This window comes from Rattus norvegicus, chromosome 19 (genome assembly GCF_021556685.1).
Source record: "Rattus norvegicus strain SHRSP/BbbUtx chromosome 19, alternate assembly SHRSP_T2T, whole genome shotgun sequence".
Lineage (NCBI taxonomy): Eukaryota > Metazoa > Chordata > Mammalia > Rodentia > Muridae > Rattus > Rattus norvegicus.
Window position 1 is genome coordinate 67,887,901 of NC_141552.1, and position 26,742 is coordinate 67,914,642.

Below are 26,742 nucleotides of genomic sequence, written 5' to 3' on the forward strand. Positions count from 1 at the left end.
GCACTTGGGAGGCAGAGGCAGACGGATCTCAAGTTCCATGACAGCCAGGGCTACGCAGAGAAACCTTATCTCAGAAAAAAAAAAAAAACAACAACAACAACAAAAAAAAAAAGACATCTGGAATCTCTCCACGTAAACTTGGCGACCTTATCGAGCTGCGTCAACAAGCAGGACCAAACTAATTAACTAGGCTAGATATCGAATTTCTTCCACTCCAAAATAGACTTTCACCTCAACTGTACTCACTCAGCAGGGGGCCTGGAGGAATTCGGCATTCGTTCTGGGGTCAATGCACTTGTCTTTGGGAAATCTTTCTGTAGCTCTGTCCCTCTGAGAGCCCGGTGATCCCTCTGAGAGGGCACAGTGACTGATGGGGGGCACTTTTGTTCGCATATGGTAAGAGGCAATGTGTATCTGTACAATGTGTATGCTCTGCATGGACACACTTCTCATGAATGGTGTGCCGCTCTGCGTTCACCCCGAGTGCTGCCTTGAGAGGAGAGCAAGGCTCATCGGCTGTGGGAATGTGCAAACCCAGGAGCGTTTGCACAGAGACAGTAATTAGGACCAAGTGCAGGAGATACAATGAGAGAAGCTTCCGCACATGAGCCTCACAGCCGTGGCCGACCACCTGACAGGTGAAACGCAACATAAGCAATTGGTGGCCTCTGTTCCCAGCCCCTCCGAAGCCTGCTGGCACCCTGCCTTCTCGGATCCCTGGCTCTCTGGACAGAACTCAGCTTCAAGATTCATCCCTGCCTCTGCCCACAGGGCTCTGTGGTGAGGGCTAGCGTTAAGTCTGGTGTTCTAGTCCTACTTCTAGAACAGGGCCATCTGTCTGCCAGGTAGCTGCACTGAGCCGTCACCTCCGCTCGCTGCCAAAGGGATGGTATGGAGTCCGCTGGGCCGCCTCCCACTGGTGTGAGTCTCTTTATTGCATGTCATAGTGGAACCATCTCCTCACAAAGCAGAGTTGCTGTGAGCGGAAGTCCATGACCCACGGGGTCTAGGACACAGTGGGAGTGAGGTATGAGGTCATGTCAAAGGGACAAACTGAGGTTCCAGTCGCCACTCCCTCCTGATGCACACGATCTTGAGTGATGCCAGATATAGAGGGACAGGTTGACTTGGGGACTTTTCAGAAGTGGAGCCACCGCATTGAGAATGGGGAATTTCTGGTTGTAGGGCCCACTTTGGTAAGTCGCCCAATAAATTCACTGGCTCACTAGGTAGAACTGGATGGCATCCTCTCATTAGTCTGTTAGTGGCCTCTCGTGGGTGAGCAAATATTTCTTTGCATCTTCCTAGGAAACAGAACTTGGCATTAAACCACCAGCACCCCATCCGCTTCCTGAACACGGCAGAAAATGAAGCAGACCTGACTCTCGTTTTAAAATGGCTTTATTAAAGGCTAGAGTATAAAATAGGACCAAGTTACAAGCTGTCAGTAAGAATTTACGATTTCGAAAGTATGTATCAAAGGAGAGGGCAGGGTGAGGAATGGAAGGCCACCCCCACACTGGCATGTGGGGTGCACCTGGCCGAGGGGCAGATTCTGCTGCTCCTGACAGGACCGGAACCAACCCAGAGGGCAGACCAGACGCACAGAGCCTGGGTTCCTGAGGGCTTCTGTTGGACACAGCCACCAAGAGCAAGACACGGAGCCCTGGAGCTGCCTCCCAGGTGCCGAGCGTGGGCGTGTGGTAGAACCCAGCATCATACACTGGCTTCAGCCAAAGAGTGTGCTTCAGAGCAGAGTAACGAGTGTATGTCATCGTGATGTACAGGGGAAGGGAAAGTGGGAATTACAGTTCCGGTTTCCTGGCCACTGCCGCATGTTCCCTGGGGGAGGCCAAGACGCCAGCGTAGTGTGGACTCTGCCCAGGCGGCAAGGACAACCCCCAGGTCAGGCGGGCCACTGTGAGAGTCACCCATGGGGCCAGTCACAGAGGCTGCCTGCGCTCAGCTGAGAGCCTCTTCCTGCTACACCAATGCTAAGGAGAAGGAAAACATGGCCCAGGCTTCAGATCTTCCTCCCTGTCAACTCCCCTGCAGACTGTGGAAAGATGACTCGTCAGAGGTTGCTAGAGGAAGGCAAACCCAAGTGCCGGGGACCTACGGAGGTTGGGGACTCGAGCTAATTGGCAGGTATCACATCGATGTTGGCTAAGTACAGCTTTGGCTTCGTAGGGGAGGGGATAGTGGCTGGAGAGCTGCCGTGTGCTTTACCTTGGGGCTAAATAGAATATCACAGAAGCTATTTCAGACATTAGGGGGGTTACACCTTTCGGCACTGAAACCAGGCACTCGGAGGAGGGTCTGGTGGAGATTAAGGCTTCAGGTGAGGAGAACGGAGTGATGGTAGCAAAGGATAGACCATGCCAGCCTGAGCTCACAGATCTGCTCGGCATCCTGCAGGTGCATGGGGTGCAGGGGCCACGGCAGGACGGTGAGGACAGAGGGCATCAAATTCTGGGTGAGGCACAATGCTCCTTACCCGGCCTTGCCGCCGTGAGCTCTCAAAGCTGCAAGGGGAAGAAGCTTCTGGAACCATCGGGAATACCTCTTGTACTTGAAATATACAGGCCTAGGGGAGTGTCCTTCACAACACAGCCTGACCGGACTGGGGGAAAGGATGCTCAAACCTGGGAGCCTCATCCTGGAAGGTTCTACCTCAGTGAATCAGAAGAGCCCTGATGTTCAGCACAGCTGTCACCGCCCGGACCCCCACAGAGCCAGGGAACCTGCTGAACCTCTATAACCAACGGTGAGAACCTGATATAAGGGGCAGCTGCTTTTAAACATCGACCAGAGCTCCGAGTGAGCCACTGGGACAGCTCAGAAGGCACCTGCCACCCGCCCGCAGTCTGTTTCCTATGAGTTTGGGAGGGGGAGGACACCTAATGCCAAACCTGGCTTCTGTGAAGGAAGGGTACCATTTTTTTAAGGATGGAATCTTCCGCAGTGACAGCCAACAGCCGTATCCATCCAGGGAGCCCACAACAGGGAGAGAGGAGAAAGAATCGCGTTTGCGACCTTCTGTGGCTTGGCCAGGGAACCTTGTTGGAGGGAAAGGTGGAATGGAGCTGGGAACAGAGGTTTTATTCACAAGGCTTGCTGGGTCGCTCGTGTTTAAAAACCCCAAGTGTAAAACTTGTTATCAAATCGTTGAAAATAGCATATTTATCTACTCGGTTTTACCAAAAAACGGGAAACCTGGCAACATTTCCTAGTTTCAAAAAGACTAAGAAAGGAGTAGAGAAAACAGGAAAACACGAAGGCGGTTGCTGCCTTCTCCTCCGAACACCACGGTGGGCCACACTGGGGGCTCCTGGCTGTGTTTCTGGGTAGCACCATTTACCAGTTGTCCAGAAAATCAAAGCCCGTCTTCAAGAGGACACTGGAACTGATCTGCAGAGGGAAGAGGGAGGTTAAGACGCAGGCCTGTTTCACCACGCACAACCTAAAGACAGCTTTCCATTTAAAATGACCCAGATGAAAGCCGCTACTTCTGCCTCAGGGGCCCCTGACCCCAATTCGCCTCAGTGCTATGGACCAGAAAGTTACCCAAAATCCAGAGCAAATGACACTGTGTCACAGCCAACACCAGCCCCTCGGACTCCAGGAAGCTCTGTGGTACCATTTCCAGAAGCATTCATGGAACAAGGAACAGCCTGGTTCTCTACTAGTACTCTCCTGCTTTTGAACAGCTTTATAAAGTGAAGAGACACATCTGCCAGCCGGTGGCCGCTTCTCCCTTGGGGTAGCCAGGCCCACTGTGCACCGGGCTGGGCTGGAGGGAGAGAAGCTCAGCAGGAACAGGTGTGTGCAGGTAGGGTCTTGGTTGGCAGTGAGCGTGCCGGCAAAGAGCACACACCCCGGGGCAGCTTCAGAGAACTGGTTCAGTTTAATGGGGAGGGTTTAGGGTGCTGGGAAAAAGGGGTATTTATGCCACTGGGGAGGTGGCCGGGATCTCTAGGGGGACAGGTTTGTGGACTGTGTACAATTGGTCAGGGCAGGAGTGTTGGAAGATGTTTCACCTACTCAGAGGCTGCAGGGTGGGGGGAGGGGCGTGAGGGACCTTACAAGGTCAAACAAGGAGAGAGACCTGATAATTGTCAGGGCACTAAATTCTTACTAGGGTTGATAGCGGGGAAGCCGACTTTCCGTCACCAGATTGGGAGGAGCGGAGATGGCCAACTCCTGCCATCCTGTCTTTGAGGTTTCTGGGATTAATGCAGTCTCAACCCTGTATCCCTGAGCCATCACGGTCCAGCACCTATCTTTGTCCTAGAACTAACTAAATAGGCTGGGCTGTCTGGCCAACTAACACAAGGATTTACCTGTCTCCAGCTCCCAGTATTGGGATTTTAAGCATTGCACCATGCCCAGAGTTTTCTTCTTAACGTGAGCTCTGGAAATTGAACTCAGAGGAAGGGACCATGGGGAATCAGTGCCATCCCATCCTGTGGGCTCCCCTTGGTCATCCATGAAAGAACACACCACCTCCACTAACACCACGACTGCCACTGCCACCACCACCACCACCACCACCACCACCACCATCACCACCATCACCACCATCATCACCACCATCATCACCACCACCATCACCACCACCATCACCACTACCACTACCACCAGCACCACCACCATCATCACCACCACCACCACCACCACCACCACCACCACCACCACCACCACCATCACCGACACCACCAAGTCTTCTGATGTGAACTTGGCAACATCACTCACCTGCGAGAGTGCAGGCTCTGAGAACAGAGGATCATCATCATCATCATCTTCATCCTGCTGGGCAGCAGAAGGTGGTGGCTTCTCTGGGGACTTCGTGGGGGTAGACTTGGGCAGCAAGCTGGCAGGGGCTTGTACTGGCTGGGGCGCCTCTTGCTCCGTGCTCACACTGGGCAGGATTTGTGGTTCCTGTGGCACAGGCTTGGCCTCCCTGTCTTTTATGGCGGGCTCCTGGCGGTAGCAGGCTGGCAGAACTTTCTCCCCCTTCTCCATGGACTTGATCTGACTGGGTGTCAGGGACTGGAACTCAGCTTCATGCCCCTCCCGAGAACGCTCGGCATTGATCTTCCAGAAGGATGCTTCCTCCTCTTTTCGAGCCGGTCCCAGGGCATCCAGGCTAGAGGATCTGCTGCTCTGGGCAGGTTTGGAACCCTGTGTGCCCTGAGAAGCCTTGGCCAGGGGCCTGGTATCATTGGTCATAGTGGCAGTGCTGGGCTCCTGGACGGATAAGGAGGAGATGCTGAATTCCATTTGACTCTGGGGGGGAGGAGACAGAAAGAACAGACAAATGAGGGCAAGTCTTGGAACGCCCTGGGGCAGCTGGCAGACATCTGGCTCACCCACACTCTTCCTCAGGTATACAGACATTGCAACATTGTAACATTGTAAGCTGATTGGTCCCATGTGATCATTTTCACAACAGTTCTTACTACCTTCCAGAAACACATTAGGAGTTACGAGGCCAAGCCCCATCACAATGAGCCCTCAGCAGTTCTACGACCAGAGTCATAACCATGGCCAAAGACCCCTGTTGGCTGTGAGAGCACATGGCTTGGACCATCTCAGTTCTGGCCCATGTGGGGTTTGTAAGGCATCAGAGTCCTGCTTCCCACAGCAAAACACTCAGAGTGAAGGGAAGCTATGTGGGCAAAGCCCGTATCTCATGTCTGAGCGCACAGGTCAACCACTTTCCTGACCCACATCCAGTCAACCATGGTGGCCTCTGAAATGCTGCTACTGAGCTCTTCTGACAGAAATCATTGCCAAGGATTCTGAGTCTTCCATCAAAGAAGAGCTAACTGCAGGCAACGTCTTCCCTGCTCTGCAGAACTTCAAAATCAATCCTGAAAAGTGCACTTCCCATCATGTTGGCACCGTCATACCACTTCCTTGTAAATGTAAAATAATAAATGATATTGCATAAAGCTGGGAAAGTAGAGAAAAAGCTCAGAAAAGTCAGTCATAAGCCCTTTCCCCATAACTGCACTTTTGTGCCATATTATACATTAGGTGTGGTCTTGTCAGGTCTATAACGGGGGTGTCACTTCTTCAGTGCAGTCTGAGCATCATCCAGGTTTTCACAACTTGTGTGTGTGTGTGTGTGTGTGTGTGTGTGTGTGTGTGTGTGTGTGTGTAGAGGCCAGGGGACAACTTCAAGTATGTTCCTCAGATGCCAGTGTTGTATAGTAAACTCCTCTTGGAAGGGATCTTCTTGAGACTTAGGAAGTAAGCAACTCAATAGCTTTAGGAAATCCCTGAAACTGACCAAACTCACTAGGCTCCTCCCTCACATGCCTATATAAGCAGTGAGGACTGCTGAGAGGTGCTATTGAACAGGCAGAGATGACTCAGACCAACTGGGCTCCCTGGAAGACATGCTCTTTATCCTGCTGAGTTGCAGGCTGTGCAGTGTGCTCCAGGTTTCCAGTTTTGGTGAGCTGTTACCCATGCTGGGGTGGGTTTTTGGTAATGCAGCTGTCATTGAGTCATTTCTGCTAGTGTAAGTGACCCCTCCCCATCTATACTCCTGCAAATCACCCCCAATAAAACACACTGGTTCACCAAGTTGGACTTTGGTGGCATCCTTACTTTGGTCTGCTGTTGGTTCCTTATTTGGGGTGAACAGACATTTGTTCCCATTTCCCCCAGAATAATAGTCTATAACAGCTTTCTTGTTCTTTGATACAGGGTCTCTGTCACTGGTCAGAAACCCAGTAAGAGGCTAAGCTGGCTGGCTGGCAATCCCTGGGTTCTGTGTGTTTCTGTGTCGTCAGCACTGGGAAAACAAGTGCCTGTCACCATGGTACATAGAGAATACCACTCCAGGCCTCATACTTGCAGGGAGAGAATCTACTGACAGCCATCCTCCTGCCCCACAACTACTTATAGAGGCTGTGAACATGTCATTCAGTAGCTCTATTTTAAGGGGCTGTGAACATCACTCCTCAGCTCTCCCACAGCCTACCTCACGTTCTTCATGAACAGTTTACACCTGCTGACCCTCACTCCTGCAGTCGGGGACCCTGGGACTATCTCCAGGCTTACAGAAACAAAGTATCAAAAGGCAAAGGTTTAAACTCCCCGTGAGTGGCTTCAGATGCACACTGTCACTGCTGCTTTACACAGCTGCTCTGTCTTACGCCCCAGCTGTAGATCAGAGTCATTTCTGGTTAACTGAGTTGGTCCTTTCAACCTGTGCTGACTCACAAAACACTGGACACAGATGATATCGTCCGGTAAATGGGCCAGTCTGTTTCTTTTTTTTTTTTTTTTTTTTTCTTTTTTTCGGAGTTGGGGACCGAACCCAGGGCCTTGCGCTTGCTAGGCAAGCGCTCTACCACTGAGCTAAATCCCCAACCCACTGTTTCTTTTCTTTTCTTTTCTTTTCTCTTTTCCTTCCTTCCTTCCTTTCTTTTTCTTTCTTTCTTTCTTTTTTTTTTTTTTTGAGGGAAAAATAGTAATTTGACACAGTGACACTGTTACAAAAGCACAGGGGAGGAGAAGACCCCCCAGTTAGGGGTTGAATGGCAGAACCCCAGCAGCCAGAAAGCAACTTGTCTAGCCTCTTAGTGAAGCAGGAAGAGGCAGGGATTGGAAACTAGGAGTTTGAAACTTTCAAAATGGCAAGCTAGGAGAGGGATGGCTCCAACAAGGGGGTCAGAGTGCAGGCAACCCTAGCACAGGTCTTCCTCGGAGAACCTGCCCTAGGCACTGCTCGGGGGTGGCATCCTGGAATGCTTCATAATTTACATACATTCTTGCAAATTATAAGACTATCAGGGTTCCTCTCCATAGGCAGGGACCTCAGGACAAAGTGAACCACAGCCCTTCCTCCATGTTAGATATAGGCTCAGGACCTGAATGTGAAGTCAGCAGCTAGCTGCCCTTCGCCTGGAGGAGGAGAACACAACTCCAAACCGAATGCCTAGGTCACTGGGAAACTCAACATCCCTGAGGAACAGTCATTCACACCGCGGCTCTGCAGGGGACCATGGCCATGAGCTACAGTGGGTGATTCTAACGTAGCAAGTGTGACGAACAAGGATTTGGAGGCCAGGCTGGGCACACTGGTGCACACTTGAGGCCCCCAGAGAACTCAGCAGGTCAAGGGAGGATGGGCAGTTCCAGCCGGGATTGCCACTAGCACCCCCTCAAGGAAAAAAAGAAAGAAAAAAGACAACGGGAGAAGCAGGGTGTTTAGTTGCCCAATCGCTAGTCTGCTAGGAGACCCTGCCACTAGGATTTCAGCCCAGAGCAAGAGACTCCAAGTCCTGGCTTTTGGGAGCTGAAAAGTCAGAGGCTGCCAAGGACAGTGCCCATCACTCGACCTGCCCGTATTCATTCATAGTCTGTCCTAACTTTTACAGGTTTTGTTTGTTCATTTGTTTGTTTTGTTTTGTTTTTGAGACAGGGTCTGATAGCCCAAGGTAGCTTCAAACTCTATGTTGCTGATGCTTCCCTTGAACTCTGGATCCCCCCCAGCCTCTGCCTCTTGAATCCTGAGATTACAGGCATGCGTCATCTCACTTGGCCTCAGGATCGTGTCTAGGTATAGCACTCTGAGCACTGCCTGTTCCCAAATTCCCTAGTAGGACACAGACATAATGATTTCTTTAAGTAAGCAAACGGCTAAGAATAGTTAGGAAGTGGCAAAGACTCGGGGATGGGGTTGACTTTGATCTGTAAATTGTGGAGGAAAGGCTCACAACACAAAAGTTGTTTGACACACCAAGGCTTTTTTTTTTTTACACCCCGCCCCACTGGGATCTTTGCTTAGAAGACTGTGAATTGCAAAGCCAACCATCCTGACACGTGGACAGTGTGGACAGCGGGATACTGAGGAGGGAAGCCGGGACTGGAGTCTGAGGTTGTGTCATTGCCTAAATGACAGCTGCTGCCATCAACTCGGGGATTGGAGGGGTGACCAGGTACTCTGCACTTTCCCAGGTCAACTTGGAAGGGGTGTGTGGCCAGGAGGAGGTAACTGCCTCCTTTGGGAACTTTGGAAGCAAACGCAAGAAAACATAGTGGTGCACACCACCTTTAATCCCAGCACTCAGGAGGCAGAGGCAGAGGCAGAGGCAGATAGATCCCTCTGTGAATCTGAGGCCAGCCTGATCTCCGTAGTGAGTTCCAAGACAGCCAGAGCTACATAATACCTTGTCTAAGAAGAAAGAAAGAAAGAAAGAAAGAAAGAAAGAAAGAGAGAGAGAGAAAGAAAGGAAGAAAGAAAGAGAAAGAAAAGCAGAAGAAACAAGAAGAAAAAAGGCAGGGTACAGTGGCTGTTGCTCACAATCCTAACACTCAAGAGGTGGAGACAAAAGGATTGCTGTGGGTTTGACCCTAATCTGGACTAGATAGAAATTACCAGGCCAACAAGCCACAGCAGCACCCTGTACAAAAACAACAACAAACAAACAAACAAGAAAGGAGGGTACTACGGAGAGGAGGGAGAAGGAGAGGAGAGGGAAGGGAGAGGAGGCAGCAGATCCTAACCCATCTGCCCCCTCCTTTCCTTGTGTTCTCTTGAGCCTTAACTTTGTACATAAAGTGTGACTAGTCTCCTCTAACAAGCCAACCTCCTCCTTGCTGGTGAAGGACCTCTTGCTATCCCAGTAAGAAGAGAAGGCATTCAAACACTATCTGGCAGCTGGATGGGAGGAGGGAAGACCTTGTTCCCTGTCCCTGTCTATGTTGGCTCAGCTGAACAACCAAAGAATGGGCTCAACGAGGTCATGAGTGACCCCAAGCTCCCCATTCTGGGGGTTTCCATCATGGCTTGCTGGAAACTGACTCTATAGCTGTCTCTCACGGCTACTGATACAACCTGATAATTCCAGGCTCACAGAAGGTGAGGAGGGCAGAGCTTTGGCAGACTCAGGACTCCTAGATCCTGTGAAAGTTTATGGAATAGGTTGGTGGCTGGACAATAGAACCCATGGAAGCACCACAGGTCAGCCCTGGGAGCCAGAGGGAGTGCCCAGAGGTGCACCCACAGCCTGGCTCTCCTATTCCAGGATCAGAGTGCCCACTGGTCCACCTAGAGAAAACAGTCACTAAATCCCCAGGGTGCAGAGCAAGGTAAAAAAGAGCCCAGGTCCTGGTGGAAGGCCCCAGGCTGACTACAGTCACCCATACCTCAACCCCTGACACAGAAGTTAGCTGATGTCACACCACAGACTTGGGAAGAACAGTCCAGGAATCTTAGTCGACTTGACATGTGTTATGCACGCGGCACCATGGGAAACTGTCCTCGGAAATGACACAGAGGAACGTGGGTTCACTATCCCTTTCTCATTACAGAAGAGCTACCTCAGCACCTCACTGGACTTTCCCGGACAGCACTGGTTCTGAAGGCCAGACCAGGCCACCTCCCCCTGGGGCCCACACAGGCCAAGGTGGAAAACAGAAAGACCGTGCGTGCCAGGGACAAACTTTTCCAAACATGTCTTTTCCAGGAATGGGAAAGAAATCATGTGGCCTTCTCTCAGTGCCCAGGCTGCCGAGTCAGCCCTGCAGAAGAACACTACACAGAAGATAACTGGAAGGGACAGTGGCCACCAGGTCACCGTCATGGCATGGGCTGCCTTCTGTGATCTCGGAGGCCGAAGCAGAAGAGGGAGACAAGAATCTCCTCAGCTCCTGGCAGTAACCCACCTGCTGCCTACACCCAGGGCTCCTGACTTCCCTACAACCTGGTCAGTTGGCCCATGTGGGGACCCGGGGCTCGGCTGGCTATATCCAATCTAAAAACAGCAAGACCACAACAGAGCCCGGCGTCTATTTTTACGCCCCACTCACTGTAGAGGAATGTGTGATATTCAGCAAAAGGGGGGAGTACTTGCCGCTCACAAGGACTGTTTGACTTGGCAGCCGCTGGCAAAGCTCAACTCAAGACAAAGGCTACGGGCACACAGTCAGAATCTGAAGAACTCCCCAACAGCCCTCCATACGCTTAGCATGTGTTCCCCTCTTCTGCCCTCCACAGGGGAAAAGGTGGGGGGTGCCTAGAAAGCTTTAAGAATCACAAAGCTAGCAAAGGGACATCTTACAGGAATGAGCCAGCAGGAACTTGCACCTTGAGACACAGCTGGGCAGTGCCTTGAATCCATCCACCTCACATCCCAAGGCACTTGGTCCAGACCAGGAGCTAAACCGCACATGCCCCTTGTTTAGAAGCCCCGCGGTGGACAATAACTCACCCACCAGTCAGGCTCCAAGGCAGCAAACACTCAGTGTCACCGTGAGACACAGGAAGTGCAGGCAGGGAGGAGCCAAGGCGTATGTAGGAGTCGGTGCTACAGGCGGGAGTCTTGGCCCTCAGGCCTGTGACAAGGACACGGACATCTAACGAGTCCCTCAAGAGAACAGGTTGTATTGTGTTGGGAGCGCACTTAGGCAGAGCACCTCCCTGCTCATCTTCCCCTGCCATAGCCACTCTTTTCACATGGATGAACACCCGAGATGCTACACTGCGTGCTCAGCACAGCCCGGCATGGGTGCGGGTGGGACAGTCGGAAAGGGGATATGTGTTGGGGCTGGAGAGATGGCTCAGCGGTTAAGAGCACTCACTGCTCTTCCTGAGGTCCTGAGTTCAAATCCCAGCAACACACAGTGGCTCACGACCACCTGTAATGGGATCCGATGCCCTCTTGTGGTGTGTCTGATGACAGCTACAGTGTACTGATATAAATATAATAAATCTTTTAAAGGAAAGAGATGGGATATATACAGCAGCTGTGGTAAGGAAGGACAGACAGGGATGCAGCAAGGGAGCGAGGGCTTCAGGAGACCTGTAGGGTACAGGGTCCTGGGGGCAGCATTGGGGCCACTGAACGGAAGGAATGCACAATATTGTAACACAAGGAGGGTCTGGGGCAGAGTGCCACAAGCTGAGAGCTAAGTTTCTGGGGGGAGGGCTTAGGACAGCTGGGAGGGAAAGAGAGCGGGGCAAGGAAGGAAGGAGGGAGGCCAACCATCAAGCAGGGAAAGGAGACTTTGTGAGGAAGGAACATGGACCCCAGAGTAGGTAGGACCTGTGATGGGATCGGGTGTAGCCTATGGGGCCATTCCCCTCAAAAACTGACTGACACTGAGGAGGTGCACGGAGGACATGGCTTGGAACCAAGCAACCCTTCCATCCTCCAAGGTCTTCCACGGGTCATGACACCTACACGCCACAGCCATCTGGCACTCCGTTCGCCAGCTCGATGGTTATGTGACCTGCCCTCTGACAGGGGGATCAGAAGGAAGGAGTTCAGAGGAGCACATGAGTTGTGGGGAAGGACCCGGTCTGGAGGATGTTGTGTGTATATGGGTGAGTGTGGGCTCACGCGATGCTTCTTCCTCTGGGGAAAGGCCTGCAAATCAGTAAGCTCCCCTCTGCCTCCTTGGGACCTCAGACAGGCAGTTAACCATCAAAAAAGACAGAGACAGAAGCCAGACAGCTCGAGAGGAGAAGGACCTTGGGGATGGGGTCCCAAGGGCCTAGCCCTGCTTACCCAACCTCACACATTCTCTAACTTGTCTGCAGCCCAGGCGGCCTGGGAATGCAAAGAATCTCTCTCCTCCTTCCTCTCTCTTAGTCTAGGGCCCTCTGGGTGCTGGGATTTTTCCTCTGGAAACAGGATCCTGAGAGAAGAATGCAGTCATCCCATGGGCACCCCTTGCCTCCCGCCCCGACCCCAGCTTGCCTGACAGGCTGACAGAGGAGCGGAAAAGATCTCAGTGGTGACCGCATCCCTGTGTGGAGTGTGGAGGGGGTGCTGGAGTTGCTGTCAGAGTAGAGGGATGTGTCTTACACAATGGGACATTTGGATACGCTCATTTGCTAGACCTAATTATCCTACAGTGATATGCAAATATCTTGTGCCCCATAAACACATGCAACTGTGTGATCAAATGACAGTATAGGAGATGGCCAGCAGAGGAGACACAGCCGCGTGGGCGTAGTACACGCCACAGAACTGGAAAGTGGCTAACGGGGCGCTTAAGAGCTGGCTCAGCAGTTAAGAGTGTGGACTGCTCTTCTCAGAGATTCTAAGTTCCATCCCCAGGACCCACATATGGCGGCTCACAACCGCTTGTAAATCCAGCTCCACAGGGTTGAGCACCTTCTAGCTGCCCAGGGCACCTGCTCCCATGTGGAATAAACCATACACACACCCATGTAAACAATGTTTATAAAGTAGTTAATTGGGGAGGGAGAGATCTCTCAATCAGCAAAGTGCTTGCCCAGTGAGCGGAGACCTAAGTTTGATCCCAGAACCCATGCTCAAAGAAAGAAAACAGTGGAGCTGAAGAAATGTCTCCAAAGCTAAGTGAGCGAGCACACGCTCGTCTAGGGGACCCAAGTTTGGTTGCCAGTACCCACACTGGGCAGCCTGTAACTGCCTGTCACTCCGACTCCAGGGGATCTAAGAGGCACTTCCGGACTCTGGACACGGTGATACACACCTGTGAACCCAGCACTGAGGAAGTGGAGGGAGATGGATATTAGCTTGAGGCTAGCCTTGGCTACATGCTGAGTCACAGTCCCAAAGACCTGTGATACAGAAGTCAGCTTCTTTAGGATATTTATGATCTATAAGGTGGAGGAATTCATATTTGCTATGTGAACGTGTTCATGGGAATGGATGCCTGTGTCCTCAAACATGAGAACCTTAAATGTCACGGATCAGCGTCAAGATTGCCACACACACACACAGCCGTGGGTCAGGCACCGAGTACTAGATGCAATCTATGGCACGGCGTGGTACAGCTGTCCCTGCCATCCAAGTCCTTGTGGATCCAAAGACCTTAGTGCTCTATCAAGCTTCCCCAACCTTAAGCCTCCCTGTCCACAGGTCCCCTGGGTGTCAGGGTCAACTAGGACACAGGCTGTGGTCAGAAGCAGTAGGGAAGAAACAAGGCTTTTGAACTATCTGTGCTTGGAATCCCATCAAGACACGCGGCTGTGTCTCCCACTGTACCGCCAAAGCCATGTTGAAAGGTATAAGTAGAAAACTAGCCATCCTCCTCTCCTTGGCTATAGGATACTTGCTACTTTGTGGTTTTGCTGTTTGCCAAGGCCCTTCTCCTGCACAACAGGAGAGATGGGACATTTCCTGAAGAGAGCTTGGTGCTCTCTCTAGTGGTGACGGCAACCCAAGCACGAGTGACTGGGAGACCAGGGTCCGATTCCATGTGTCCACATGTGTGTGTATATGTGCATGAACACAAGCCAACTGAAGTCACCTTGTCAGGGGCTCTGAGCTGCCTCACAGGCCATCCAACACCAAAGTGCCAAGCGCTGGTGTTAAAGTATGGAGAGAAGTCCCCTGACAGAGTAACTCCAGGGGCTGGAGTTCACCAGAGAACCCAGGGGCCTCAGAGATACCATGGGACACTGTGGGACTGACAGACCTATATGGAGGTTCAGTTCCCCCAAGTCCCTCTTTGCCCAACCAACACAGGTATCAACTGTAGCCCAGCATCAAGAACCACGCATACCCTTTTATATCCATCAAATGTTGGAAGAAAATATAGATACTCATATATTTTTCAGTCGACAAATACATTTAAATTTAATTTGACTTACCCTTGTCTCCCAGGAGAATGGGGCAGAGTGTTCATCTTGCCAAGTTATGTCCTGAAATGAAAGTTCAAGAATAAGTCTGAGGTCCAAACTCCAACAGCCCCATATACACATCCATCCAGGGCTCAGAGAGACACAGACACACGGGACAATTTAAACTGTAAAGTGGAGGTCTCAGTGTTTGACAAGGCCAACCCTGCAAACTGTGCAGTCCCAGCTGCCGGTGCCTCCTGCCAATGTGGCGTCTTAGTGAACACCAGGGAGGCCTCAGTCGACTTAACCCAGGAGAGGAGCTTCAGAAAACGGAATGGACACCATACTTGGCAAAGACAGGATCGAGTCTCAGTCTTACCGGGGCCAACTGTGTGATCTGGGGTGAGGGCAGAGCCTTCTGAACCTGTTTCCTTGCGTCTGTAAGGAGCTTGCACACCCTTTTAAACTGGGCAAGCTGTGCAAAGAACACTTCTCCTGGCCATGTGAAAGGCCCGGTAACAGAATCGATGCACAAAGCATCAAGGTAATGCAAACGTCTAAACTCAACAGAGCTGATTTGCTCCTGACTCAGCTCATACGGTGGGGCAGTGGCCGGACTCTGACCCTGGGCGCGCAGGTCGTCGTGTTTGTCAGATTGAAGAAAGAGCTTGAGCCTCCTCTCCACCCTCACAGAGTTTCCTGTCTGTGCCTGGCTGCTACAGGCAGGGACCACAATTTAAGGCCTAAAATATGGGGTATCCTGGATAACATGGAGAGTGGAACAAAGTATTTTTTTCTTGTTAAAAATTTTTGCCTTTTTTTAAAAAAAAGACAGAGTGGCATGTATCACAGTCTGTTCAGGGATGAGCTTGAACTCCTGAGTGTCCTGTTTCAACTTCGCAAGAATCTGAGATTACAGGCATACACTACCGTGCCTAGTTTATGTACCATTGGGGAATCGAACTCAGGGCTTCATGCATGCTAGGCAAGCACTTTGCCAACAGTGTATGTCTAAAGCCCCCAACTGAATACAAAAACCGAGAGTGTCCCCAAACAACCCCAGGTGATTTGTATCATTCCATGGAATACCCAGTAAATGATGTCCCTTGTCACCTAGAAGCCAGGTGACCTGGCTCCAACCTCCAGAGAGAGAGCTATTATGCCCATAGCTCCTTCTTCAGATGCTGACAGAGCCCTTCCCAGACTGGCCTCACAGATGGCAGGAACTCCTGAAGAATGCTTGCAAATGCATCGGGATCTTGGCTGCAAGCCCGCTTTCCCTAGGCATATGCCTGCTGAGCCGAGCAGCAGCTGAGGTCCAGTTAAGAACTATAGTAACAAAGGCATAGTGACTCTGGGCAGTTGACAGCCTGTTCCTAAGAATGGGGGAGTGAGGAAACCAAGCTGCACAAGGCACAGTAACACAGCAAGCCTTTTCCCTGGCCCATCCCCCAGAACTGGAGAAGCCCAGGTCCCATAGCTGTGAACTCAGGACCTTGTATGAGCTAAGGTCCTCCTCACACACCCCACTCAATTCACAGCCCCTCCCCCCCATTCCTACTCCCAGAGCATCCCAATGTGGGAAGTGGAGCCCTGGGTCTTCTGGGATGGAGGTACCAAAAATAAAGTTGCTATTCACAGGCAGAAAGTCCCTTATACCGGGGAACGAATAGTTGGTGGCTGTGTAGCAAGGGCTGCCCCTTCGGAGGTTCCTGGTGCTAGGGGTTGGGCACAGCAGCAGGGGCTACAAGACTGTGCTCAGGACCTTTCCACCCATGGGCATGCAGAGTGTTCAAGGACTGCACGCTAACACCAGAGAAAGCCTGTTCACTTGGATACATTCTATACCAAGACCACATCACAGAGAGTATATCCCCAGACCTGTGTGTGCTGCAGAAGGGACTGGGTGTCAAGAGAGCCAAAAGGCACCTCAGCTATGCAGCTAGCTAATACAGTCCACCATCGGTAGCATTGGTCCTGCACGGTGGTAATTCGCCCGTGGCAACATCCGTTGGCGGTCTTAGCTCCAGAACTGACTTCGGCTGCTTTTTGAAAAAATATTTATGTGTCTGTGTCTACACACACTCACACTCACACACACACACACACACACACACACACACACACGAGTGCAGGTGCCTGTGAAGGTCAGAAGGTCATGTTACCCTGGAGCTGAATTTACAGATGGTGTGAGCTACCGCACATGGGTGTTGGGAACCAAGCTGGGGTCCTCTGCAAGAGTAGTTAAATGCTCTTGACCACTGAGCCGTCTGTCTCCTCTCCGGCCCCCTTGGGCTATTTTGTACTACATAGTCGTCAGGAAAAACTTCTAAAAATGAGAACAGGGTTACTGCATTCCGCTGAGGAATTTCGGCTAAATCCCAGTTACTTCTAATGTCTAAATTCTGCCCCTCCAAAAATGGCCATAGCTCTCTGGAGGAATGTGAGTTAATGCCTGGGAGCCGCAGCTGCGGCTAGGACCTGTCCTCCTCTCTGTGGGCTGCTGGGGACGGAGATGGTGAGTGATGTGATGTGACCCAGAAGTCTCAGAGATCCTAGGCTCTTGGGACACCATGCACTGCTCTCAGAGGTAGTGAGGCTGAGAGGGCTGCCCTCGGTGAGAAGGGAAACAGGTCAGTGGAACAGATGCTGCTTATCCTCCGTGTGACGGCGGGAGATCGTCTGGCTAACACACGTCTCCACTGAGGCCAGCAGCCCAAGCCACGCTGGCAGACAGAGTCAGTATATAGTGATCAGTCGCAAGGGCGGAAGCTGGACCCATCCATGCGTTACCTCCCCCGACTTCTAATGAGCTCTGTCAGTAAGGTCAGTCCCTGCGAATCTGCAGATAAGTTGTCTGAGGCGCTGGCTGTGGGAGGTAACTGCCAGCAGAACTCCAGGAAGCAAAAGTCAGGGCGCAGTGCTTGGTGGGGGTCGGAGCCCCAGTGTTCACTTCCCGGAATTCTGTGGGGGTCACAGGCAGCAAGAGGTCACTAATGATAGGTCTACATTCTTTTATTTGCTTCAGCAAGAAATGTAAGAGGCAGATTCCTTGGATTTCTGTACCTCTGACCTCATAAAAAATAATCAAGCACTTGGCAAAAATAAATCTGCCAAACAAAAATGTGGCAGGAACTCTGTAGTCAGCCGGCAGTGACAACGCCTCTGGCCATAGACTGTGCTGGCACCAGGGCAGGCTCCCAGGCCACCACAAATGGTGGAAGAACCTCAAAGTAGCAGTTCCTGCTCCCACACACAGAAACAAACTCACACTCACACAAAGACACACTCCCATTCAGACATATTCTCACACATAGATACATTCCAATACACATACATGCTCCCACACATAAATACACTCTCACACAGACATACACATACACACTCCCACACATAGATGCACTCTCACACAGACATACACATACACACCCCCACACATAGATGCACTCTCACACAGACATACACATACACACTCCCACACATAGATGCACTCTCACACAGACATACACACTCCCACACATAGATGCACTCACACACAGACATACACACTCCCACACATAGATGCACTCACACACAGACATACACATACACACTCCCACACATAGCTGCACTCTCACACAGACATACACAACTCCCACACATAGATGCACTCACAGAGACAAACACTCATATAGACACACTCCTACCCAGACACACTCTCACACTCAGACATACACACATCGACATGCTCAGATATGCAGACACTTGCACACAGATACATCTGCATATAAACACACAAACATACTCATACAGATACACAGATACACTTATACAGACAAAAAATGGTCACAGATGTATATACACACACACAAACACACACAGACACACATTCATACGTAAAAGGATTCCCCCTACACCTATACAATGCTTCTTCTATTTCCACAGTAACCAGGAGGCAACCAAAATATGGCCAGGTGGAGGCCTGTGGTGAGGTCATGCACTCTCACTCTGGGGCTGCTGGCAAGCCCTCAGCCTGCCTCCCGGGCTCCCAGACCTGAGACAGCAAAAACAATACACACACACACACACACACACACACACACACACATACACGCATGTGCATGTCCCTCAGACCTCAGGACAACACAGGTGGCCTTCACTCTGGCCAACCGTTACCCTCATAGTCAGAATCCTGCTTGAAAGGGACAAGGACACTGGAAGTCCGGCTGGCCCTCAGTGGAACATGGCACACGACTATGCTTGCTTACCACACATCACCAAGTCAGAATAGCCAAAGCAGAGTGGAAGCTACAAGAGACAGACCTCTGAGGACACAGAAGCACCTAAATCGACAAAGCCCTGGAAGGCAGTCATCAGGAGCAGGTCAACACAGGACACCCTGCTGGCCCTCAAAGCAGAGACAAGAGCTCCAGACAGAAGCACTGAAATTAGCTTTAACAGCACCGCCTCAGGTGCATCAGCTCTGCCTGCAAACTCTTGACATATGTGCCTTTGAAGGAAAGCAGTATTGCTGGGTGTGTGACACAGACACGCATTACTCACGGCGGGAGAAAGAAAGCAGACACTGGAGTAGGGTAGGGGGATGGGCAGTTGCTGCTAACCTGTACTGTTTTGTTACTTAATGGATATAAAGTTTCATTTCAAAATAACACAGCGGGGCTGGGGATTTAGCTCAGTGGTAGAGTGCTTACCTAGGAAGCGCAAGGCCCTGGGTTCGGTCCGCAGCTGGGGGGGGGGGGGGGGGGGAATCAAAATAACACAGCCAGCTGGGCAGGACAGTGAGTGGCTGGGGCTGATGATCTGAACTCAACTTCCGGAACATGGAACATGGAACACGTAAAGAGGGAAGGAAGACAACCAACTCCACAAAGCTTCCCATGACCTCCACGTGTGACACACATGTTTACATACATATAGCATGTCTATCCAGCAAAACGTGTCTGGTGCCAAGCCTCTAATCCTAGCACTGAGGAAGCAGAGGCAGGAGCGTGGCTCACACTTGAAACCTCGGCACTCAGAAAGCAGAAGCCAGAGGACCGGAAGTGTGAGGCCATCCTCAGCTACAGTGAGTTCAAGGATTCCTGGGACTCGTGTTAGTTTTTTTGAGACAGGGTCTCTCCATATAGACCTGGCTATCCTGGAACTTGCTCGTAGACCAAGCTGGCCTTAAACTCAGTTCTGGGATTAAAGGTGTGCAGCATCACTACCAGGCCAGAGACCCTGTCTTAAAAAAGAAAAGGATCTGACTGTTAAGTCCCGCTGATGTATATTACATCACAATTAAAAGGTCCTGGAAAGACAGTGCCGAGCTGAGGATGCTAATCACTAACCGGGAGCTGCCAGCCTGGCAGATTGCAGTCTGTGGTTCCAAGTCTCCAGGGAAACAGATCAGAGAGTGTATGGCCAGGTAGGTAAGGCCATCCTGTGTGCAAAGTCCTCTACAAACACTACTCAGCCGACTATGGACTCCCTCCACACTCCTCTCCCAGGCAGCTCCAGGGTGCCTCTTAGCCCTGCAAGGGCGTCTTTGTTCTCCCTGGCATTTGAAGATTACGCACTAACCACTGCAAAACATGTTTAATCACAATGTTTCAGAACTTCAGTTCCTACTGCCTGCCCGCTGTGCACACCCTGACCACAAAGCAGACTCCAGTGTACAGTTTAACTATCACCTCCTGCAAGGACTGTCCACTTTCCAAAAGTGAGAAAGAACCCCAACGATTAAGTCCCAGAAACAGGGCCGGTTTCCTCGGGGACTCAGAAGCGGGGTCTGCAGTCACAAGGTGCCCTGAGGACCACAAATGGTCACTATGACTCTAAAGCCCAGGATGAGGGAAGTTTCTATGGGGCAGGCAATGGCACTGTACCTCAGGCTAAGAGAGAGAGCCAGAGAGAGCGAGATCTGACAGCAGAGAGGAACAGAAAATTACCTGTGTTGACAGAGGTCACCCTTGGGTTGATACTGGGTGGCCAGCCCTGACACTCAAAGACTCAGAGTGCAAAGACACCAGAACCCGACTCCTGACTCAACTGTAGGTGCACGAAGGACAGGTCAAAGTTCATCAGGTCCAGCAATTAAAACACTCTCTCCTTCTGCAGAGGACCTGGGTTCCACCTTAGCACCCCCAGATTGGCTCATGATGGTAACTCCAGCTCAAGGGAGTCCAACACCTTTTCAGGACTCTGTGGGCATGAGGCACGCATGCAGACAAAACGCATAAAAATAAAATAAAAGCGAAACCAGAAGTATTATAAAACCAACGGGAATGAGGACTGGTGAGATGATTCAGTGAGTAAAAAGTGCTTGCCGAACTAACCTGGTCAACCTGAGGTCATTGGGCTAGCCTGGTCAACCTGAGTTCAATGCCCAGAGACCACATAAAGGTGTAACGGGAGCAGTGACTTGTTCTCTGGCCTCCACACATGTACTGCAGCATGTAAGTGTGTACACGGATCGCCTGTGTATGTGCACACTTTTCCTGGACACACACACACTATAATAATTAACTTAAAAGAAAAAGAGACAGGAACAAGGCTGTGGCTCTACGTGGCTCAGTGGTAGAGTTTGCCTGGCATATACAAGACCCCGGGCTTAATCTCCAGCATCATAAGTAAGCGAGTAAGTAAAGGGACAAAGGAACGAGGTGATCATCCTCTCCAGTGTTCACTGTGCTAAACCCAGTCAAGCCCCACCCAGTGGCACAGGTCTATAATCCCAGCTACTCTGGAGGCCGAGGCAGGGGGATTCTAAATCCAAGCCCTGTCTTCAGTTAACCTGGGCAGCCTAGCAAGACCTTGTCTCAAAAGAAACTCAGAAAAAGAAAGTGCTGGGCTGTAGTTTGGTGGTAGAACACTGGCAGGAAGCTCTGGGTTTACTCTCCAGCACAGGAAAAATAAGAAGGATGGGGTTTCGAAAGAACCATTAAACTATGCCCTTAAAAAACCAACTGCCTATCCGTGGCCACCGTCCATACACTTTGAGAAGCGGCACTTTGAGAAGTAGGCTTGCAGTGTACTTATCTCTGCTGAAGTAAGGGAGCTCAGAGCTGCAGTTCCAAAGCCCTGGTGGCTTAGCTCGGGACACATGCTACTAGAGACACAGGTTCAAAAACATAGATCTGGCCAGGGCTAGGGCCATCCCTCATAGTGATGAGAGCACAGAATACACTGGAAGGTGGTGGTGGGAGATCAAAGGACGAGCAGAACTGCCAACTGCGTGCTTTTGTTCCTCATTTTGATACTTTTGTTACTTTTTTTGGAGAAATGGCTACATTCTTCCAGCAGTACCTGAACCTCTTAGTTAGGGTGTGATTCCTGTCAATCAAAATAGGACTCTGACACCACCAATGTGCTTCTTGCCCTCCCTGAATGGCGAAAACTGATCCTTTCATCTCTGCAAAACCAGTTTCTAGGCTGCCACTGGGTCACCTCCCATGGAAGCCAGCAATGGAAGCACCGAGGAAGGGAGCCACGTCTGCTGGCTCAGCTCTGGGCACCAGGCCAAGTGCTATCTGGCTGGGTAGCCATCAATCTGCAAGAGGAACAGGAGGGACAGGCCCAGGCCCTCCCTCCCTTCACAGCCTGTTCAGCTGCATCTGGACAGATCTCAATCCTAGCCTGGCAGCCCATCACAAGGCCCAGGCAGAGGAACACAAGACACCAAATATACCTTGTCCTCATTTCTAAAATACACTGGATATGCCAGACAGGAGGGAATGGGATTTGCACATTCCACCTGCCTTAAAAATCAAGTCCAAAATACTGAGAAATCAACTCCAAATTGCTAGGCGCACCCCCAAAAAAGAGTCAGCTAGGAAAATAACTCAGTGGAGAACATGCTCGATACAAAAGCAGGAGGGCCCAGTTCACTCCCCAGGGCTCAGGTAAAAAGCAGGGCAAGGTAGTACACACCTCTAATCTCAGCTCTGGAGAGCTAGAGATGGAGTCCCTAGGGTTCACTGGCCAGCCAGCCTAGCTGAACTAGTGAACCATTGGCTAGACAGAGACTCATCCCAAAAAAACAAGGTGGATAGGTACAGAGAAACACCCTAGATTTGGCTTCTGCACGAGCGTGTGTGTATAAAAACACACACACACACACACACACACACACACACACACACACACACACGGAGAGAGAGAGACAGAGACAGAGACAGAGAGACAGAGACAGAGGCAGAGACACAAGAGAGGCAGAGAGACAGAAAGACAGAGACACAGAAAGACACAGAGACAGGGAGAGAGGGAGGGTGGGTGGGGGAGAGAGAGAGAGAGAGAGAGAGAGAGGGTAAAAAGAAATAATTTTTTGTTGTTGAAATGGGAGAGGAAGGAAAGCCCTCTCATGTCTCAGATTCACAAGTTAAACATCTGGTCAAACTCACCCAATAGAAAGAATCCAGAAGGATTTAAGAGGGGTCTCAAGCAGAGAAAAGCACTGGGAAGGCCCGAGGCTCCTACAGGAGGGGTGTGTGGGAGGCAGCTGATGAGGTCTGGAGCTATCTGGCTCCAGGGTCCTAAAAACCCAGCCTCTAGAATCCAGGTCAAGGGCTGCAGAGCTGGCTGACCCACACCATCACTGCCCAGCTCCACCTACTTCATGGAGAGGTGGCAGAGGCCAGCAAATACCACAGAAACAGGAGACACCACCTCGGGAGCCCCCCCCCCCCGTCATCTCTGTGAGGGTCTATTTGGACCTGAGAAAAGTGGCAGCGTTTGGAAACTCAGAACTCACCAATGTACTCAGATCCTGCTGGGTGTGGCCAGGAGTTGGGGCTGGGGACAGGAGATAGATGTAAGAAGTTCCTGAAAATTCAGATATCTGGGTTTGTTGGTTTGTCTCCTGGGTTAGCGACAGAGCAACCGGTGATCCCTTCTCAACTGAACTTCTCATCTCCCAAAGAAAGCCATTCCCGGAACTTTATTGTTGGAAGAACAAGCCTTCCAGAGAAGGAAAGGAGCTGCCAGGACTGATAAAAGCGTCCACAGATAGGACCTGTCTTAATGTAAGAGCCTGCCTTAATGTAAGGGCCTGTCTTAATGTTCTCAAGAAAATTTGCAGGGTAGAGAGGACATTCCCTAAGGCCCTTGCTTGCTGCAAACCATTGATTCCACATTAGGCTTCTCCAGAGTGGCCCCTGCTGCTGACATGGCCAAACTTGAACCTGGGCCCTGGGGCTCCAAGCTGTCTTCTGCAGAGCAGAAGTGGAAGGATTCGGGCAACGGTGGAGGCTGGCAGCCTCGTATAAAACCCAGTTCTGCACATCTCCATTTACAGTGCATACATCAGGGAAAGATAATGGGGGAGGGGGGACACTTATGCACCCCAATCCAGGAGGCCTAGAGAAACAGTTGATTCCCAAAGTAGCTCACATGTTGACAGTCCTTCCTTTGTTTCAACACTAAAAGCAGAGACCGCTATCTCTACAGGAGACCAGGTTAAATTATCAAGGCAAGAGGGGGATCTGAGTTCTGCCCAGGTCATCCAGCTTTCTAGTGATCAGTGTAAAACACACACACACACACACACACACACACACACACACACACACACACACACGTGCCATGTTGCTGTGCCTGTCCTATGCACACAGGCAAAGGAACTCCTGACAACATCTGGGGTCACCTAGATTTGTGACATCAGTCTGTAATTAAGACCCTATTTGTTCCTGGAAGACATAAGAATCACTGGGTGATACTAAAAACAATGATAGTAGATGACAAAAACAAAGTGACTAGATGTTGTCTAGGAGGGGCACACAAGTTGATTGACAGTGAAAAGCAGCGTCCTTTGGGACAGTAGAAATCTGTGGAGACCTGGCAACATATCAGTGGGGATCGAAGGATGGAGTGTCCTACCCGATTGAGTTTCAAGTTTTTTTTGCTCAAATCTGGGATCACTTATTTGGGTATCAAATCACCTAGCTGGGAGTCACACCCCTATCCTATACCCCCTGTGTTACCCACTTCGGCCAAACACCAGTCATCCTACATAAATGATCTCTGGGGTGTAACGATGAAACCACTCCCTGACTTCAATCTGGTGCCAACCTCTCCCTTAGACTGGAGGAGTTTGTTGTCCCTGTGTGTTTAAACCTCTCGCTACTGCAGAAAGAAGCGTAGACCCTGGTTGATGTTCTACCTCCGCCCCTCCACAACAGAATCAAGGCTGCTTGTGTCCCTGCCACATGAGCTGAAGTTGGTCTCGTGGACTTCCAAGGCCTGCTTTCTGCCCATTTGGCATTACTGTGATTCAGGTTGGGTGCTCCTGAAAGGCATGCGGATTAGCTCCTCGCAAAGTTTCATTTGGTGCAAATGTTTGTGTGAGTGTAGGTCAGAGGTCACCCTTAGGTGCTTTCGCTTAAGATGCTGTCAACCTTGTTTTGGGACAGGATCTCTCATTAGTTTGGAACTTGACCCTCAGGGGTCTCCTAGCAAAGGCATCACAAGCACGTGCCTCCTGCTGTTTCCGGGGTTGCTAGGAATCCTCACACATGCATGGCAGGTCTTCACAGACCCTATTTGCTTTAAACCACACCAGTCCTCAAAGGCATAAACAGGGCAGGCTAACACCAGATAAGGAACTGGGCAAAAAGAAAAGTGGCCACATCTCTCCTTGTCAATGACCCTGGCTCCAAGGTGGCTTGGCTTTTTGATATACTCAGGGCCAGTGACATCCAATCTCCAGCATCTGTTAAGCACGGACAGGGCTGCTTCCTCCTAGATTTATCTACCTAAGACACTGCCAAAGAGGAACTGCCTGTCTGCTCATCTCCCAGATCCAAGCACAAACTCCCGTCCACGTCTTCATGGAGATGCATATTTTCACAATGAAATGTTTCAGCTCCAGGAATATATTTTAAGACTTATATTTTCATCTCCTACCACACCCATGTTTTTCCTGGCAAAGCCCTCAAGAGTTTCAAGTGGGATGGAGGGTAGGAGGCAATGTTGGCGGATAGCTCTGCTCTCACCATTCCCTGGCAGTAAAGCGGGTTTGTGACCACAAGCGTTCTGTAGTAACAAACATCGATGGATACCTGGCCTGTAGAGTCTGATTGAAATCTCATTCTTTACTGGTATTCCCTCGGCCTGGCACAACTTCTCCAGGGGGGCGGGGGTGACCCACTCTCCTAGCTTCTCCTCCTCGACTCCTAGGAAACCACACCTCCCAAATGGACATAACTCTAGCAGCTACTGATTTTGTCCTCCAAAACAAAGTTGAGTCCCCGAGGAACCAAGTCCATACTCCGGTAGTACAAGGGGCTTCACGGAAACCATCTCGGGCAAAACACCAGGTTTCTGAGCAGCTCAGACTCCTGAGCCTTAGTGCCTCAAAGTAGGGCCAGACTGGAGCAATTCTACAGTTTTTCTCCTCCTCCAGTGTCTAGAACCCAGGCTAGATAGTCAGGCTTGCAGGAGGCATCTAAACTTACACAGTGTTTGGGTGGGAACCGGGGCTCATATGTCACACTCCCCAAACACACTCCCCATTGTGGTCTCCCAGGGACATACCCCAGGGCGGCGGTGCCTGGCAGTCCCACCTCCCCCACTGAGGTCTTTTTATACAACACTTGCGGGCCACTGAGTGTCTGGTGATCAGGAACTATGGGCATATTCCAGTTCCACACCAGAAAACTGAGGTTCTAAGTCGGAAACTCATCCAGGCTCGCGAGGTTTCCTCTCTACTGTTCCCACTTTGTCTTTAAATGTCCCTTCTCCGGGAGATTTCTGAACTCCCCCTCACAGCCCACTCTGCCCTGGGTGGGCCGTCCCGCCGCACCCACCTCGTCGCCGAAGCGCACCAGCTTCTGGCCCGTGGGCCCGCGCAGGCCCGGGAAGCGCTCCGGGTCCTGCACGTCCCCCGCGTCGGCGGCGGCGGCCGGGGCGCGCGGCCCCACCAGGCAGCGGTCGATGATTTCGTCCTGCTGCGCGGGCGGCAGCCGCGCCCACTCGGGCCCGTACTTCTCCCGGATCTTCTCCTTGTCCTGCATGATCTTCCTAGCCATTGGGCTCAGCGAGGAGAAGTAGGTAAAGCGCTTCCGCTCCCGGTCGTCCAGCGGCCGGTTCCCGCTCATGACGGCCGAGCGCGAGGCCGCGATCGCTGCCGCCATCGACGCCATGCCCGGCCCGCGCGTCCCGGTCCGAGCGCCGCCTCCCGGTCC

The 26,742-nt window shown here is 51.3% G+C and overlaps 1 protein-coding gene across 2 annotated transcripts; it reads right to left on the minus strand.

Moving 5' to 3' along the window:
* Nucleotides 1-1,383: 1,383 nt before the first annotated feature.
* C19h1orf198 (similar to human chromosome 1 open reading frame 198) lies at nucleotides 1,384-26,742 on the minus strand. 2 transcript variants are annotated; one of them, NM_001109134.1, is made up of 4 exons: nucleotides 26,365-26,742; nucleotides 14,612-14,662; nucleotides 4,756-5,289; nucleotides 1,384-3,411 (listed from the first exon to the last, which is right to left on the minus strand). In NM_001109134.1, the coding sequence occupies exons 1-4, from the start codon at nucleotides 26,698-26,700 to the stop codon at nucleotides 3,358-3,360; spliced, it is 975 nt and encodes a 324-aa protein (NP_001102604.1). In that variant the 5' UTR covers nucleotides 26,701-26,742; the 3' UTR covers nucleotides 1,384-3,357. The 2 variants fall into 2 exon arrangements, with proteins under 2 accessions (NP_001102604.1, XP_087451179.1); XM_087595053.1 differs by lacking the exon at nucleotides 26,365-26,742 and adding an exon at nucleotides 22,963-23,291.